The 16,100-nt window shown below is 54.1% G+C and overlaps 2 protein-coding genes across 3 annotated transcripts in view; both read left to right on the plus strand.

Annotated features, from left to right (window-relative positions):
- Nucleotides 1-16,100, plus strand: part of ETFB (electron transfer flavoprotein subunit beta) — a 23,668-nt gene continuing 7,568 nt past the window's right edge. The window contains exons 1-6 of one of the 2 annotated variants that reach the window (XR_008435371.1): nucleotides 1-80; nucleotides 1,281-1,439; nucleotides 5,449-5,601; nucleotides 7,418-7,480; nucleotides 8,060-8,218; nucleotides 9,707-11,414. Coding sequence is in view for 1 of the 2 variants with exons in the window: in XM_053968663.1 (XP_053824638.1) it covers nucleotides 24-80; nucleotides 1,281-1,439; nucleotides 5,449-5,601; nucleotides 7,418-7,480; nucleotides 8,060-8,218; nucleotides 9,707-9,880 (765 nt within the window). In the remaining variant the exon portion in view is untranslated. Of the gene's footprint in view, nucleotides 81-1,280; nucleotides 1,440-5,448; nucleotides 5,602-7,417; nucleotides 7,481-8,059; nucleotides 8,219-9,706; nucleotides 11,467-16,100 lie in introns of those variants that run through there. The other variant, XM_053968663.1, reaches the window with a different exon arrangement.
- Nucleotides 12,064-16,100, plus strand: part of PPP2R1A (protein phosphatase 2 scaffold subunit Aalpha) — a 16,715-nt gene continuing 12,678 nt past the window's right edge. Inside the window, exons 1-4 of the mRNA XM_053968652.1 lie at nucleotides 12,064-12,191; nucleotides 12,826-12,916; nucleotides 13,184-13,284; nucleotides 15,864-16,096. Of these exons, the coding sequence (XP_053824627.1) occupies nucleotides 12,114-12,191; nucleotides 12,826-12,916; nucleotides 13,184-13,284; nucleotides 15,864-16,096 (503 nt within the window). The 5' untranslated portion in view covers nucleotides 12,064-12,113. The remainder of the gene's footprint in view (nucleotides 12,192-12,825; nucleotides 12,917-13,183; nucleotides 13,285-15,863; nucleotides 16,097-16,100) is intronic.

The raw sequence follows: 16,100 nt of genomic DNA on the forward strand, positions 1-16,100 counted from the left end.
TGGGCGTGGCCAGCGCGGCAGCAATGGCGGCGCTGCGCGTGCTCGTGGGGGTCAAGCGCGTCATTGACTTCGCCGTCAAGGTAAGGGCACACCTGGGCACACCTGGGCACACCTGGGCACACCTGGGCACGGCTGGGCACCCCCTGACCCCTCCCCCCACGGAACCACCCCGCAGGGAGCGGCAAAATCCCGAAATTTGGGGTGGGGGAGGAGGGGTGGGGGAGGGGGCAACTGAGCGCGGCTGCGCACACCTGGGCACACCTGGGCACACCTGGCATAGCTGGGCACAGCTGGGCACAGGTGTCAAACCCCGAAATCGCCTGAAATCCCCCTTAAAAAAACCAAAAACAACAACGAAAAAAAATCCCAAAATCCCCAAAACCCTGCTGGGATTTTTGGGCTGGGGTGGAGAGAACTCACCTGGGCACACCTGGGCACAGCTGGGCACACCTGGGCACACCTGTACCCACCTTCCAAACCCCAAAACCCCCCCAATACCCCCCCAAAACCCCCCTAAAAACCCCAAAAATCTCCTAAAAACCCCCAAATCTCCCCAAAATTCGGGGTCATTTTTATTCTGTGGCAGAGGGAACTCACCTGGGCACACCTGGGCACACCTGTACCCACCTGTGCTTACCTGTGCCCACCTGTGCCCACCTTCCAAACCCAAACCCCCCCCAAAAAACCCTAAATTCCCCCCAAAAAACCCAAAAAACCCCCAAAATCCCCAAAACCCTGCTGGGATTTTTGGGCTGGGATGGAGAGAACTCACCTGGGCACACCTGGGCACACCTGGGCACACCTGGGCACACCTGTACCCACCTTCCAAACCCCAAAACCCCCCCCAAAAAACCCTAAAAAACCCCAAAAAAAAACCAAAATCCCCAAAAAAACCCAAAATCCTCAGATATTTTTCAGTCATGGGTGGAGAGAACTCACCTGGGCACACCTGGGCACACCTGTGCCCACCTTCCAAACCCCAACCCCCCCCCCAAAAAACCCTAAAAAACCCCAAAAAAACCTAAAAAAAACCCCAAAAATCCCAAAATCCTGAGGTAATTTTCAATCTGGAGGGGAGAGAACTCACCTGGGCACACCTGGGCACACCTGGGCACACCTGTACCAACCTGTGCCCACCTTCCAAACCCCAAAACCCCCCAAAAAAACCCTAAAAAACCCCTAAAACCCCCCAAAAACCCCACAAAAACCCCAAAAAAACCCCGACCCGCCCCCTCCCCGGCCCCGGCGGTGCCCTCACCTGTGCCAGGTGTGCCCGGCAGGTGCGGGTGGCGCCGGGCGGGGCGGCGGTGCAGACGCAGGGCGTGAAGCACTCGCTGAACCCCTTCTGCGAGATCGCCCTCGAGGAGGCCGTGAGGCTGCGCGAGGCCGGCGCCGCCGCCGAGGTGGTGGTGGCGACGCTGGGCACGCGCGCCAGCCAGGTGAGGGGCACACCTGGGCACACACCTGGGCACACCTGGGCACACCTGGGGGCACCTGGAGGGGAAAAAGGGGAGAAAATTGGGGAAATTTGGGGGAAATTGGGGGGAAATTGAGACTTTGGGCACACCTGGGCACACCTGGAGGAGATAGGAACACACCTGGGCACACCTGGGCACACCTGGGGGGGATAGGAACACACCTGGGCACACCTGGGGGCACCTGGAGGGGAAAAATGGGGAAAATTGGGGGGAAATTGGGGGGAAATTGAGAATTTGGGCACACCTGGGGGCACCTGGAGGAGATAGGAACACACCTGGGCACACCTGGGGGCACCTGGAGGAGATAGGAACACACCTGGGCACACCTGGGGGCACCTGGAGGGGAAAAATGGGGAAAATTGGGGGGAAATTGGGGGGAAATTGAGAATTTGGGCACACCTGGGGGCACCTGGAGGGGAAAAAGGGGAGAAAATTGGGGAAAATTGGGGGAAATTTGGGGAAAATTGGGGGGAAATTGAGAATTTGGGCACACCTGGGGGGGATAGGAGCAGACCTGGGCACACCTGGGCACACACCTGGGGGAGATAGGAACACACCTGGGCACACCTGGGGGCACCTGGAGGGGAAAAATGGGGAAAATTGGGGGGAAAATGGTGAAAAGTGGGGGGAAATTGAGAATTTGGGCACACCTGGAGGGGATAGGAGCACACCTGGGCACACCTGGACACACCTGGGGGGGATAGGAACACACCTGGGCACACCTGGGCACACCTGGGAGGGATAGGGACACACCTGGGCACACCTGGGCACACCTGGGCACACACCTGGGGGCACTTGGAGGGGGAAAATGGGGGAAAAATGGGGAAAAAATGGGGGAAAATGGGGAAAATTGGGGGGAAATTGAGAATTTGGGCACACCTGGGCACACCTGGAGGGGATAGGAGCACACCTGGGCACACCTGGGCACACCTGGGGGGGATAGGAACACACCTGGGCACACCTGGGGGCACCTGGAGGGGAAAAATGGGGGAAAATTGGGGAAAAAATGGGGGAAAATGGGGAAAATTGGGGGAAAATTGGGAGGAAATTGAGAATTTGGGCACACCTGGGCACACCTGGGCACACCTGGGGGGGATAGGGACACACCTGGGCACACCTGGGCACACCTGGAGGGGGAAAATGGGGGGAAATGGGGAGAATTGGGGGGAAATTGGGGGAAAATTGAGAATTTGGGCACACCTGGGCACACCTGGGGGCACCTGGGCACACCTGGGGGCACCTGGGGGCACCTGGGGGCAGCTGGAGGGGAAAAATGGGGGAAAATGGGGAAAATTGGGGGGAAATTGGGGAGAATTGGGGGGAAATTGGGGGGAAATTGAGAATTTGGGCACACCTGGGGGGGATAGGAACACACCTGGGCACACCTGGGCACACCTGGGCACACCTGGATGGGATTTTTGTGGTTTTGGGAGAGTTTTTTTTGTACTTTTGGAGCAATTTTTGGGGTAATTTTGGGAATTTTCTTTGTATTTTTGGGGCTTTTTTTGGAGGTTTTTTTTTTTGTATTTTTGGAGCATTTTTGGGGCATTTTTTGCCGTTTTTGGGTTATTTTTGGGCCATTTTTGGGATATTTCAGGATATTTCATTAACCCCTTCCTCGCCACAGGAGACCCTGAAATTTGGGTTATTTTTGAGTATTTTTGGGTCATTTTTTGGCATTTTTGGACCCGTTTTTGGCCAATTTTGGGCCGTTTTTCGACAATTTTGGGTCATTTTTTGGCCAATTTTTGGAGCATTTTTAGGTTATTTTTGGGTTATTTTTGGGATATTTTTGGATATTTCATTAACCCCTTCCTCCCCACAGGAGACCCTGAAATTTGGGTTACTTTTGAGTATTTTTGGGTCATTTTTTGGTATTTTTGGACCCTTTTTTGTCCCTTTTTTGGCCATTTTTTGCTGTTTTTGGGCCATTTTTGGGTTATTTTTTGCTATTTTGGGATATTTCATTAACCCCTTCCTCCCCACAGGACACTCTGAATTTTGGGTTCTTTTTGAGTATTTTTGGGTCATTTTTTGGTATTTTTGGGCCATTTTTGGCCATTTTTTGGCTGTTTTGGGGTAATTTTTTGGTAATTTTTGCCATTTTTTGCCCGTTTTTTGCCGGTTTTGGGATATTTTGGGATATTTTGGGATATTCCATTAACCCCTTCCCGCCGCAGGAGACCCTGCGCACGGCCCTGGCCACGGGCGCCGACTGCGGCTGGTTTTGGGTTATTTTTGGCTATTTTGGGCCGTTTTTGACCATTTTTGGGTTATTTTGGGATATTTTGGGATATTTTGGGATATTTTGGGATATTTTGGGATATTTTTGGGCTATTTTTGGGATTTTTTGGGATATTCCATTAACCCCTTCCCCGCCGCAGGAGACCCTGCGCACGGCCCTGGCCACGGGCGCCGACTGCGGCTGGTTTTGGGCTGAGTTTGGCTATTTTTGGCCGGTTTTGACCATTTTTGTGTTATTTTTGGGCCGTTTTTTGCCATTTTTGGGTTATTTTGGGATATTTTGGTCTATTTTTGGGATTTTTTTGGGTTATTTTCGGGATATTCCATTAACCCCTTCCCCGCCGCAGGAGACCCTGCGCACGGCCCTGGCCATGGGCGCCGACTGCGGCTGGTTTTGGGCTAATTTTGGCTATTTTGGGCCGTTTTTCGCCGGTTTTGGGGTTATTTTTGGGATATTTTGGGGTATTTTTGGGCTATTTTTGGGATTTTTTGGGATATTCCATTAACCCCTTCCCCGCCGCAGGAGACCCTGCGCACGGCCCTGGCCATGGGCGCCGACTGCGGCTGGTTTTGGGCTGAGTTTGGCTATTTTGGGCCGTTTTTGCCCGTTTTTCGCCGTTTTTGGGCCGTTTTTCGCCATTTTTGGGATATTTTTGGGATATTTTGGGATATTTTTGGGATATTTTGGGATATTTTGGGATATTCCATTAACCCCTTCCCCGCCGCAGGAGACCCTGCGCACGGCCCTGGCCACGGGCGCCGACTGCGGCTGGTTTTGGGCTGAGTTTGGCTATTTTTGGCCGTTTTTGCCCGTTTTTCGCCGTTTTTGGGCCGTTTTCCGCCATTTTTGGGATATTTTGGGATATTTTGGGCTATTTTTGGGATATTTTGGGATATTCCATTAACCCCTTCCCCGCCGCAGGAGACCCTGCGCACGGCCCTGGCCATGGGCGCCGACTGCGGCTGGTTTTGGACTAATTTTGGCTATTTTGGGCCGTTTTTCGACGTTTTTGGGTTATTTTTGGGCCGTTTTTTGCCGTTTTTGGGTTATTTTTGGGATATTTTTGGGTTATTTTTGGGATTTTTTGGGATATTCCATTAACCCCTTCCCCGCCGCAGGAGACCCTGCGCACGGCCCTGGCCATGGGCGCTGACTGCGGCTGGTTTTGGGCTGAGTTTGGCTATTTTGGGCCGTTTTTCGCCGTTTTTGGGTTATTTTTGGGCCGTTTTTGACCATTTTTGGTTTATTTTGGGATATTTTGGGATATTTTTGGGATATTTTGGGATTTTTTGGGATATTCCATTAACCCCTTCCCCGCCGCAGGAGACCCTGCGCACGGCCCTGGCCACGGGCGCCGACTGCGGCTGGTTTTGGGCTGAGTTTGGCTATTTTTGGCCGTTTTTGCCCGTTTTTCGCCGTTTTTGGGCCGTTTTCCGCCATTTTTGGGATATTTTGGGATATTTTGGGCTATTTTTGGGATATTTCGGGATATTCCATTAACCCCTTCCCGCCGCAGGAGACCCTGCGCACGGCCCTCGCCATGGGCGCCGACTGCGGCTGGTTTTGGGCTGAGTTTGGCTATTTTGGGCCGTTTTTTCGCCGTTTTTTCGCCGTTTTTGGGCCGTTTTTCGCCGTTTTTGGGGTTATTTTTGGGATATTTTGGGATATTTTTGGGCTATTTTTGGGATTTTTCGGGATATTCCATTAACCCCTTCCCCGCCGCAGGAGACCCTGCGCACGGCCCTGGCCATGGGCGCCGACCGGGCGGTGCTGGCCGAGCTGGGCGAGGGCGTGGCCGCGGGGCCGCGCGAGGTGGCCGCGGCTCTGGCCGCGCTGGCCCGGCGGCTGCAGCCGCACCTGGTGCTGCTGGGCAAGCAGGTGAGGCACCTGGGGGCACCTATTGATCCTCTATTGATCCCCGATTGATACCTATTGATTCCCTATTGATCCCCGATTGATACCTATTGATTCCCTATTGATCCCCGATTGATACCTATTGATCCCCTATTGATCCCCGATTGATACCTATTGATTCCCTATTGATCCCCGATTGATACCTATTGATTCCCTATTGATCCCTATTGATTTCCTATTGATCCCCTATAGATCCCCTGTTGATACCTGTTGGTAACTATTGATTCCTATTGATCCACTATTGATCTCCTATTGATCCCTTATTGATCCCTATTGATCCCCTATTGATCCACTATTGATTTCCTATTGATTCCCTATTGATCCCTATTGATCCCCTATTGATCCCCTATAGATCCCCTATTGATACCTATTGGTAACTATTGATTCCTTATTGATCCTCTATTGATCCCCTACTGATCCCCTATTGATACCTATTGATTCCCTATTGATCCCTATTGATCCCCTATTGATCCCCTGTTGATTCTCTATGGATCCCCTATTGATAACTATTGATCCCTTATTGATAGCTATTGATCTTCTATTGATCCACTACTGATTTGCTATTGATCCCCTATTGATTCTCTATGGATCCCCTATGGATCCCCTATTGATACCTATTGATACCTATTGATCCCATATTGATCCCTATTGATTTCCTATTGATCCCCTATAGATCCCCTATTGATACCTATTGGTAACTATTGATTCCTATTGATCCCATATTGATCCCTATTGATTCCCTATTGATCCCCTATAGATCTCCTATTGATACCTGTTGATTCCCTATTGATCCACTATTGATTTCCTATTGATTCTCTATTGCTCCCTTATTGATCCCATATTGATCCCCTATTGATTCCCTGTTGATCCCCTATTGATACCTATTGATCCCCTATTGATCTCTTATTGATAGCTATTAATTTCCTATTGATACCTATTGATTCCCTGCTGATCCCCTATTGATACCTGTTGATCCCCTATTGATCCACTATTGATCTCCTATTGATACCTATTGATTTCCTATTGATCCCTATGGATCCTCTATTGATTCCCTATTGATACCTATTGATCTCCTATTGATACCTATTGATCCCCTATTGATACCTGTTGATTCCCTATTGATCCCTATTGATTTCCTATTGATTGCATATTGGTCCCTATAGATCCTCTATTGATCCCCTATAGATCCCCTATTGATACCTATTGATTCCCTATTGATTTCCTATTGATCCCCTATTGATACCTATTGATTCCCTATTGATTCCCTGTTGATCCCCTATTGATTCCCTATGGATCCCTTATTGTTACCTATTGATTTCCTATTGATCCCCTATTGATCCTTATTGATCCCCTATTGATCCCTTATTGATCCTCTATTGATACCTATGGATCCCCTATCGATACCTATGGATCCCCTGTGAATGCCTATTGATTCCCTATTGATCCTGTATTGATTCCTATGGATCCCTATTGGTACCTATAGATCCCTATGGATCCCCTATTGATCGATCCCTATGGATCCCCTGTAGAATCCTATTGATCCCCTATTGATTCCCTATTGATCCTGTATTGATACCTGTTGATACCTATTGATTCCTATAGACCCCATTGAACCCCTATAGACCCCTATTGATCCCCTATAGACACCCATTGATCCCCTATTGATCCCCTATAGACCCCTATAGATCCCCTATAGACCCCTATTGATCCCCTATAGACCCCTATTGATCCCCTATAGATCCCCTATAGACCCCTATTGATCCCCTGTCCCCCCCCCCAGGCCATCGATGACGATTGCAACCAGACCGGGCAGCTCCTGGCCGCCATGTTGGACTGGCCGCAGGTAGGCCGCGCGCGGGGCATTGTGGGATATATTCACCCATTAAATCGCGAGGGATTGTGGGATATATTCACCCTTTAAATCGCGGAGGATTGTGGGATATATTCACCCTTAAATCGCAGAGGATTGTGGGATATATTCACCCATAAATCGCGGAGGATTGTGGGATATATTCACCCTTTAAATCGCAGAGGATTGTGGGATATATTCACCCATAAATCGCGGGGGATTGTGGGATATATTCACCCTTAAATCGCGGAGGATTGTGGGATATATTCACCCTTTAAATCGCGGGGCATTGTGGGATTTACTCACCCGGAACCGCGAGGGATTGTGGGATATACTCACCCTTAAATCGCAGAGGACTGTGGGATACATTCCCCCGGAACCGCGGGGCATTGTGGGATCTATTCCCCCGGAACCGCGGGGCATTGTGGGATATATTCCCCCATGGGCTGTGAAAATGGCGGCGGGCCCGCTCCATACTGGTGCGGTCCCAGTCCATACTGGTGCGGTCCCAGTCCATACCGGTCCCGTCCCAGTCCATACCGGTCCCGTCCCAGTCCATACCGGTCCCCGCAGGGCACGTTCGCCTCGCGGGTGGAGCTGGAGGCCGGCGCCGTGCGCGTCCAGCGCGAGGTGGACGGAGGCCTGGAGACGCTGCGGCTGCGGCTGCCGGCCGTGCTGACCGCGGACCTGCGGCTCAACGAGCCCCGCTACGCCACGCTGCCCAACATCATGGTGCGTGGGGCACCCCAAAAAAAAAAAAAAAAACCCGGGGGGGGGGACCCCGAGATTCCCGGGGTGTTCCCTGAAATTCACCCAAATTCCCGAAATTTCCAAAATTCCCCAAAATTCCGGTGTTTCCCCATAGGGTTCAATGGGGGTAGACCTGTTGTCCTCACACCTGGGGTTATAGGGAATGGGATTTTCCCAAAATTTCTGGGTTTTCCCCAAATTCAAGGGTGTTCCCCAAATCCAGGATCCTCAAAATCCCGGGAAATTCCCCGAAATTCCCCAAAATTCCGGTGTTTCCCCATAGGGTTCAATGGGGGTAGACCTGTTGTCCTCACGCCTGGGGTGAATGGGAATGGGATTTTCCCAAAATTTCTGGGTTTTCCCCAAAATTCCTTGGGTGTTCCCCAAATCCACGGTGTTCCCAGGATCCTCAAAATCCCAGGAAATTCCCCAAAATTTCCAAAATTCCCCAAAATTTCGGTGTTCCCTATAGAGGCCAATGGGGGTAGACCTGTTGTCCCCACACCTGGGAATGGGATTTTCCCAAAATTTCTGGTTATTCCCAAAATTCCTGGGATCCCCCAAAATTCCTGGGACTCCCCCAAATTTTTGGGTGTTCCCCAAATCCTCAAGATCCTCAAAATCCCGGGAAATTCCCCAAAATTCCCGAAATTCCCCAAAATTCCAGTGGTCCCCATAGGGTCCAATGGGGGTAGACCTGTTGTCCTCACACCTGGGGTTATAGGGAATGGGATTTTCCCAAAATTTCTGGGTTTTCCCCAAATTCAAGGGTGTTCCCCAAATTTCAGGGTGTTCCCCAAATCCTCAAGATCCTCAAAATCCCGTGGAATTCCCCAAAATTTCCAAAATTCCCCAAAATTTCGGTGTTCCCTATAGAGGCCAATGGGGGTAGACCTGTTGTCCTCACACCTGGGAATGGGATTTTCCCAAAATTTCTGGTTATTCCCAAAATTCCTGGGACTCCCCCAAATTTTTGGGTATTCCCTAAATTCCCAAAAAATTCCAGAAAAATCCCCAAAAAATCCCAAAAAATTAAAAAAAAAAAAAAGAATTCCCAGAAAAATAAAAAAAAATCCCAAGAAAATCCCAAAAAAACCCCCAAAAAAAATCCCAAAAAGTTCCTTAAAAAATCGAAAAAACCCCAAAAAATCCCCCAAAAATTTAAAAAAAATCCAAAAAACCCTCAAAAATCCCAAAAAAGTAAAAAAAAAAAATCCCCCAAAAAAACAAAAAAAAAAAAATTAAAAAAAAAATCAAAAAGAACCAACCCAAAAATCCCCCAAAAATTAAAAAAAAAAAAAAAACAAAAAAAAATTTTAAAAAAAATTTTAAAAATCCCAAAAAATCCCCCCAAAAATAAAAAAAAATCCTAAAAAATCCCCCAAAAAATCCTCCAAAACCCCCCAAAAAAATCCTAATTTTTTTTTTTTTTTAATCCCAAAAAATCTTTCCCCCTGTCCCCCCCCCCAGAAGGCCAAGAAGAAGCCTCTGGAGGTCGTGGCCACGGCCGAGCTGGGGCTCCCCGCGGGGCCCCCCCGGCTGCGGCTGCTGCAGCTGCAGGAGCCCCCCCCGAGGGCGGGCGGCGAGAAGGTGGAGAGCGTCGAGAGCCTGCTGGGGAAACTGAGGCAGGCCGGCCGCATCTGACCCGCCGGGGCTCTCCCAGTTCATCCTCAGTGCCTTCCCAGTTCAGCCCAGTTCAGCCCAGTTTGTCCAAATTTGTCCCAGTGCTGCACAGAGTGTTAAGAGTCTGATGGGGAAACTGAGGCAGGCCGGCCGCATCGGACCCCCCGGGACTCACCGGTTTGTCCCCAGTGCCTTCCCAGTTCATCCCAGTTCAGCCCAGTTCAGCCCAGTTTGTCCCAGTTCATCCCAGTCCCGCACAGAGTGTTAAGAGTCTGCTGGGGAAACTGAGGCAGGCCAGCCGCATCTGACCCATCAGTTCGTCCCAGTCCCTGCCAGTCCCTCCCAGTTTGTCCCAGTCCATCCCAGTTTGTCCCAGTTCATCCCAGTGCTGCACAGAGCGTCGAGAGCATGCTGGGGAAACTGAGGCAGGCCGGCCGCATCTGACCCGCCAGGGCTCTCCCAGTTCATCCCAGTTCCTCCCAGTTTGTCCCAGTTCGTACCAGTGCTGTATGGAGCATTGAGAGCCTGCTGGGGAAACTGAGGCAGGCCGGCCGCATCTGACCCGCCGGGGCTCTCCCAGTTCATCCTCAGTGCCTTCCCAGTTCAGCCCAGTTCATCCCAGTTTGTCCCAGTTCATCCCAGTTCATCCCAGCACTGTATGGAACATTGAGAGCCTGCTGGGGAAACTGAGGCAGGCCGGCCGCATCTGACCCGCCGGGGCTCTCCCAGTTCATCCTCAGTGCCTTCCCAGTTCATCCCAGTTCATCCCAGTTCAGCCCAGTTTGTCCCAGTTCATCCCAGTCCCACACAGAGTGTTAAGAGTCTGCTGGGGAAACTGAGGCAGGCCAGCCGCATCTGACCCATCAGTTCGTCCCAGTCCCTGCCAGTCCCTCCCAGTTTGTCCCAGTCCCTCCCAGTTTGTCCCAGTCCATCCCAGTTTGTCCCAGTTCATCCCAGTGCTGCACAGAGCGTCGAGAGCATGCTGGGGAAACTGAGGCAGGCCGGCCGCATCTGACCCGCCAGTTTGTCCCAGTTCATCCCAGTTCATCCCAGTTCATCCCAGTTTGTCCCAGTTCGTACCAGTGCTGTATGGAGCATTGAGAGCCTGCTGGGGAAACTGAGGCAGGCCAGCCACATCTGACCCATCAATTTGTCCCAGTTCGTCCCCAGTGCCTTCCCAGTTCAGCCCAGTTTGTACCAGTTCATCCCAGTTCATCCCAGTTTGTACCAGTTCATCCCAGTTCAGCCCAGTTTGTCCCAGTTCATCCCAGTCCTGCACAGAGTGTTAAGAGTCTGATGGGGAAACTGAGGCAGGCCGGCCGCATCTGACCCGCCGGGGCTCTCCCAGTTCATCCTCAGTGCCTTCCCAGTTCATCCCAGTTTGTCCCAGTTCATCCCAGTTCAGCCCAGTGCTGCACAGAGCATTAAGAGTCTGATGGGGAAACTGAGGCAGGCCGGCCGCATCTGACCCGCCAGTTTGTCCCAGTCCCTCCCAGTTCATCCCAGTCCCTCCCAGTCCATCCCAGTTCATCCCAGTCCATCCCAGTCTGGCCCAGTTCCCCCCAGTGCCTTCCCCCCACCTCAATAAAGGCGTGGCCAGTCGATGACGTCATCGCGTTCTGTGGTGGGGCGTGGCTTCAAGGGGCAGGGGCGGGGCCTGGCCAAGTTGTACTGGTTTTTACTGGTTTGGGGTGGTTTTTGCTACGGGGGCGGCCCAGTATAAACCAGTTTGGCACTGGAGGGGTCCCAGTGCGTCCCAGTTTGTCCCAGTATAACCCAGTTTGTCCCAGTATAACCCAGTTTGTCCCAGTTCGGCTCCAGTTTGTCCCAGTTCAGGCCCTGGAGGGTCCCAGTTTGTCCCAGTATAACCCAGCGGCTCCCAGTCCGCTCCCAGGGGATTCCGGTCTGTCCCAGTATGATCCAGCGGCTCCCAGTTTGTCCCAGTTCGTCCCAGTTCGTCCCAGTTTGTCCCAGTTCGTCCCGGCCTCCAACACGGCGCCTCCGCGTTGCCCAGCAACGCCTCGCCCCGCCCCTCCGCGCTGTCAATCAACCGCGTCGCCCAATCGCAGCGCGACTCAGCGTGCCGTCCGCATGGGCGGGGCTTCAACTGACAGGCAGCCCCCTCAACCAATGGGAAGAGCCGCCAGGCGGGCGCTGCGGCGGCGCCGACCAATCGGCGCCGCGGAAGCCCTGCAGGAGCGGAGCGGGCGGCCCCGTGCGGCCCCTCAGAGCCGGGGCGGCGGCGGCGGCGAAGATGGCGGCGGCGGACGGCGACGATTCGCTTTACCCCATCGCGGTGCTCATCGACGAGCTCCGCAACGAGGACGTGCAGGTACCGCTGCCGGGGCCTCGCCGCGGTACCCCCGGGCCGTTCCGGGCCTTCGGGGCCTCTTCCGCGGCTACCGGGGCCCGGCCGCCATCGCCCGGTGGCCGAGGCCCCGCTGCTGATGGCCGCCATGAGACGGCCGCGCTGATTGGATGAGGCGGCCCGGTCCCCTCAGGCGCGGGCGAATGGGCGGCGGCGTTACATGCGCGGGGCGGTTGGGGGATTGCGGTGAAAAGCGCGCTCTGATTGGTTGGAGGGGCGGTTTGTGTTTGTTAGGCGCGTTCTGATTGGTCGGCAGCGCTCTGGTTGGGGGGGGGGATTCGCCCCTCCTGCCGCTGCGCCCCCTAGCGGCGGGGCAGCGCGGCTCCCTCCTCGCCGCAGCCAATGGCAGCGAGAGGCCGCGGCAGCGCCGCTCTCCATTGGCTGCCGCCGGCATGGGCAGGGCTTTGCGCGGCCAATCGGAGGCCTCCTCTCTACCGCGGCGCCGCTGCAGAGCCGTGAGACGCCGCTCCTGATTGGCTGCGCCGCTTTGGGGGCGGAGTTTCTTCATGAGGGGGGGCGATTCCCGCCGTTTTTTCCCCCGGATTTTTCCCAAATTTCCCCAAATTTTCCTGAATTTCCCCCAATTTCCCCCTCCCAGCTGCGCCTCAACAGCATCAAGAAGCTCTCAACCATCGCGCTGGCGCTGGGCGTGGAGCGAACCCGCAGCGAGCTCCTCCCTTTCCTCACCGGTACCTGCAGGGCCCCAAAATTGGGCGGGGGAAAAAAAAAAAATCCCAAAATTTGGCGGGAAACTCCCAAAATTTGTGAGGGGATGGGTTGGGGGCGGGGCATGCCGGGAAGGTCGCAAAATTCCCACGGGAAGCTGAAAAATCGGCCGAAGTCTCCCTGTGGGTGAGTTGTGGGCGGGGCTTAGGGAGGCGGGCGGGGCCTGCGGGTGATTGACGGCTGCGGGAGGGGCCAGGTGAGTGACAGGTGTGTTACCTGTGCGGTCGCAGACACCATCTACGATGAGGACGAGGTGCTGCTGGCGCTGGCGGAGCAGCTGGGCACCTTCACCGCCCTCGTGGGGGGACCCGAGTTCGTGCACTGCCTGCTGGTAGGAGCCTCACCTGGAACTCACCTGGGGGGGGGGAACACACCTGGGGGGGATAGAAACACACCTGGGGGGACAGAAACATACCTAGGGAACACCTGGGGGGGGGGAAAAAAACACACCTGGGGGGGGACAAAAACACACCTGGGGGGACAGAAACATACCTGGGGAACACCTGGGGGGGGGAAAAACACACCTGGGGGGACAGAAACATACCTGGGGGGGAAAAAAAACCATACCTGGGGAAGACCTGGGGGGACAGAAACATACCTGGGGGGGAGAAAAACTCACCTGGGGGATAGAAAATACACCTGGGGGGACGGGAACTCACCTGGGGAACAGCTGGGGGGACAAAAACACACCTGGGGGGACAGAAACATACCTGGGGAATAGCTGGGGGGGACAGGAACTCACCTGGGGGGACAAAAATGCAGCTGGAGGGGACAGGAACTCACCTGGGGAACAGCTGGGGGGGGAAAACACACCTGGGGGGACAGAAACATACCTGGGGGGGAAAAAAAACCATACCTGGAGGGGACAGGAATTCACCTGGGGAACACCTGGGGGGGACAAAAACACACCTGGGGGGGAGAAAAACACACCAGGGTGGACAGAAATACACCTGGGGAACAGCTGGGGGGGACAAAAACACACCTGGGGGGGAGAAAAACACACCAGGGTGGATAGAAATACACCTGGGGAACAGCTGGGGGGGACAAAAACACTTCTGGAGGGACAGGAACTCACCTGGGGAACAGCTGGGGGGGGAAAAAACACACCTGGGGATGAGAAAAACACACCTGGGGGGACAGGAATTCACCTGGGGGGAAAAAATGCACCTGGGGGGACAGAAATACACCTGGGGACAGAACATACCTGGGGAACAGCTGGGGGGGGGGGGGAAAAACACACCTGGGGGGAGAAAAACACACCTGGGGGGACAGAACTCACCTGGGGAACAGCTGGGGGGAAAAACCACACCTGGGGGGGGACAGAAACACACCTGGGGGGACAAAATACACCTGGGGAACCCCAAAATGTACCTGGGGAACATCTGGGAGGGACAAAAACACACCTGGGGGGGGAAGAAACACACCTGGGGAACACCTGGGGGGACAAAAACTCACCTGAGGAAGTCAAAATACACCTGGGGAGCCCCAAAATATACCTGGGGGGGGACAAAAACTCACCTGGGAAACACTAAAATTCATCTGGGGGGACAAAAACTCACCTGGGGAGACAAAACCACACTTGGGCAGCCCAAAATACACCTGGAGAGCCCCAAAAACACATCTGGGGGGGGCTAAAATCTCACCTGGGGACACAAAAATACACCTGGGGAGCTGAAAATACACCTGGGGAACCCCAAAACCACACCTGGGGGGGCTAAAAACTCACCTGGGGACACAAAAATACACCTGGGGAACCCCAAAAGCACACCTGGGCAGGGCTGGAACACACCTGGGAGCTCCAAACCCCCGTCCTGTGTCCATCTGTCCACCCAATGTCCATCTGATGGCCTCATGTCCATCTGTCCGTGCCGTGTTCCTCTGTCCATCCCATGTCCACCTGTCCACCCCGTGTCCATCTGACCACCCTGTGTCCATCTGACCACCCTGTCTCCACGTGTCCACCCTGTGTCCATCTGACCACCCTGTGTCCATCTGATGACCTCGTGTCCATCTGTCCATCCCACGTTCCTCTGTCCATCCCATGTCCACCTATCTGTCCATGCCACGCTCCTGTGTCCATCCCAAGTCCATCTGTCCACCTGTCCATCCCACATTCCTTTGTCCATCTGACCACCCCGTGTCCATCTGATGGCCTCGTGTCCATCTGTCCATCCCATGTTCCTCTGTCCATCCCATGTCCACCTGTCTATCTGTCCGTGCTGTTCCTCTGTCCGTCCCATGTCCATCTGTCCATCCCACGTTCCTCTGTCCACCCTGTGTTCATCTTCCCATGCTATGTCCACCTGTCCATCCAACGTCCACCTGTCTACCCAATCTCCAACTGTCCACCCAACGTCCACCTGTCCACCCAATGTCCACCTGTCCACCCAACATCCAGCTGTCCACCCAACGTCCACCTGTCCACCCAACGTCAACCTGTCCACCCAATGTCCACCTGTCCACCCAACGTCAACCTGTCCACCCAACGTCCAGCTGTCCACCCAATTTCCACCTGTCCACCCAACGTCCACCTGTCCACCCAACATCCACCTGTCCACCCAACATCCACCTGTCCACCCAATGTCAACCTGTCCACCCAATTTCCACCTGTCCACCCAACGTCCACCTGTCCACCCAATGTCCACCTGTCCACCCAACGTCCACCTGTCCACCCAACGTCCACCTGTCCACCCAATGTCAACCTGTCCACCCAATGTCCACCTGTCCACCCAACATCCACCTGTCCACCCAACGTCCACCTGTCCACCCAACGTCAACCTGTCCACCCAACATCCACCTGTCCACCCAACGTCCACCTGTCCACCCAACGTCAACCTGTCCACCCAACATCCACCTGTCCACCCAACGTCCACCTGTCCACCCAACGTCCACCTGTCGGTGTGTCCGCAGCCGCCGCTGGAGAGCCTGGCCACGGTGGAGGAGACGGTGGTGCGGGACAAGGCGGTGGAGTCGCTGCGGGCCGTGTCCCACGAGCACTCGCCGCCGGACCTCGAGGGTCACTTCGTGCCGCTGGTCAAGCGCCTGGCCGGAGGAGATTGGTTCACGTCGCGCACCTCGGCCTGCGGCCTCTTCAGCGTCTGCTACCCGCGAGTGTCCAGCCCGGTCAAGGCCGAGCTGCGCCAGTGA

Source organism: Vidua chalybeata, chromosome 39 (genome assembly GCF_026979565.1).
Source record: "Vidua chalybeata isolate OUT-0048 chromosome 39, bVidCha1 merged haplotype, whole genome shotgun sequence".
Taxonomy (NCBI): domain Eukaryota; kingdom Metazoa; phylum Chordata; class Aves; order Passeriformes; family Viduidae; genus Vidua; species Vidua chalybeata.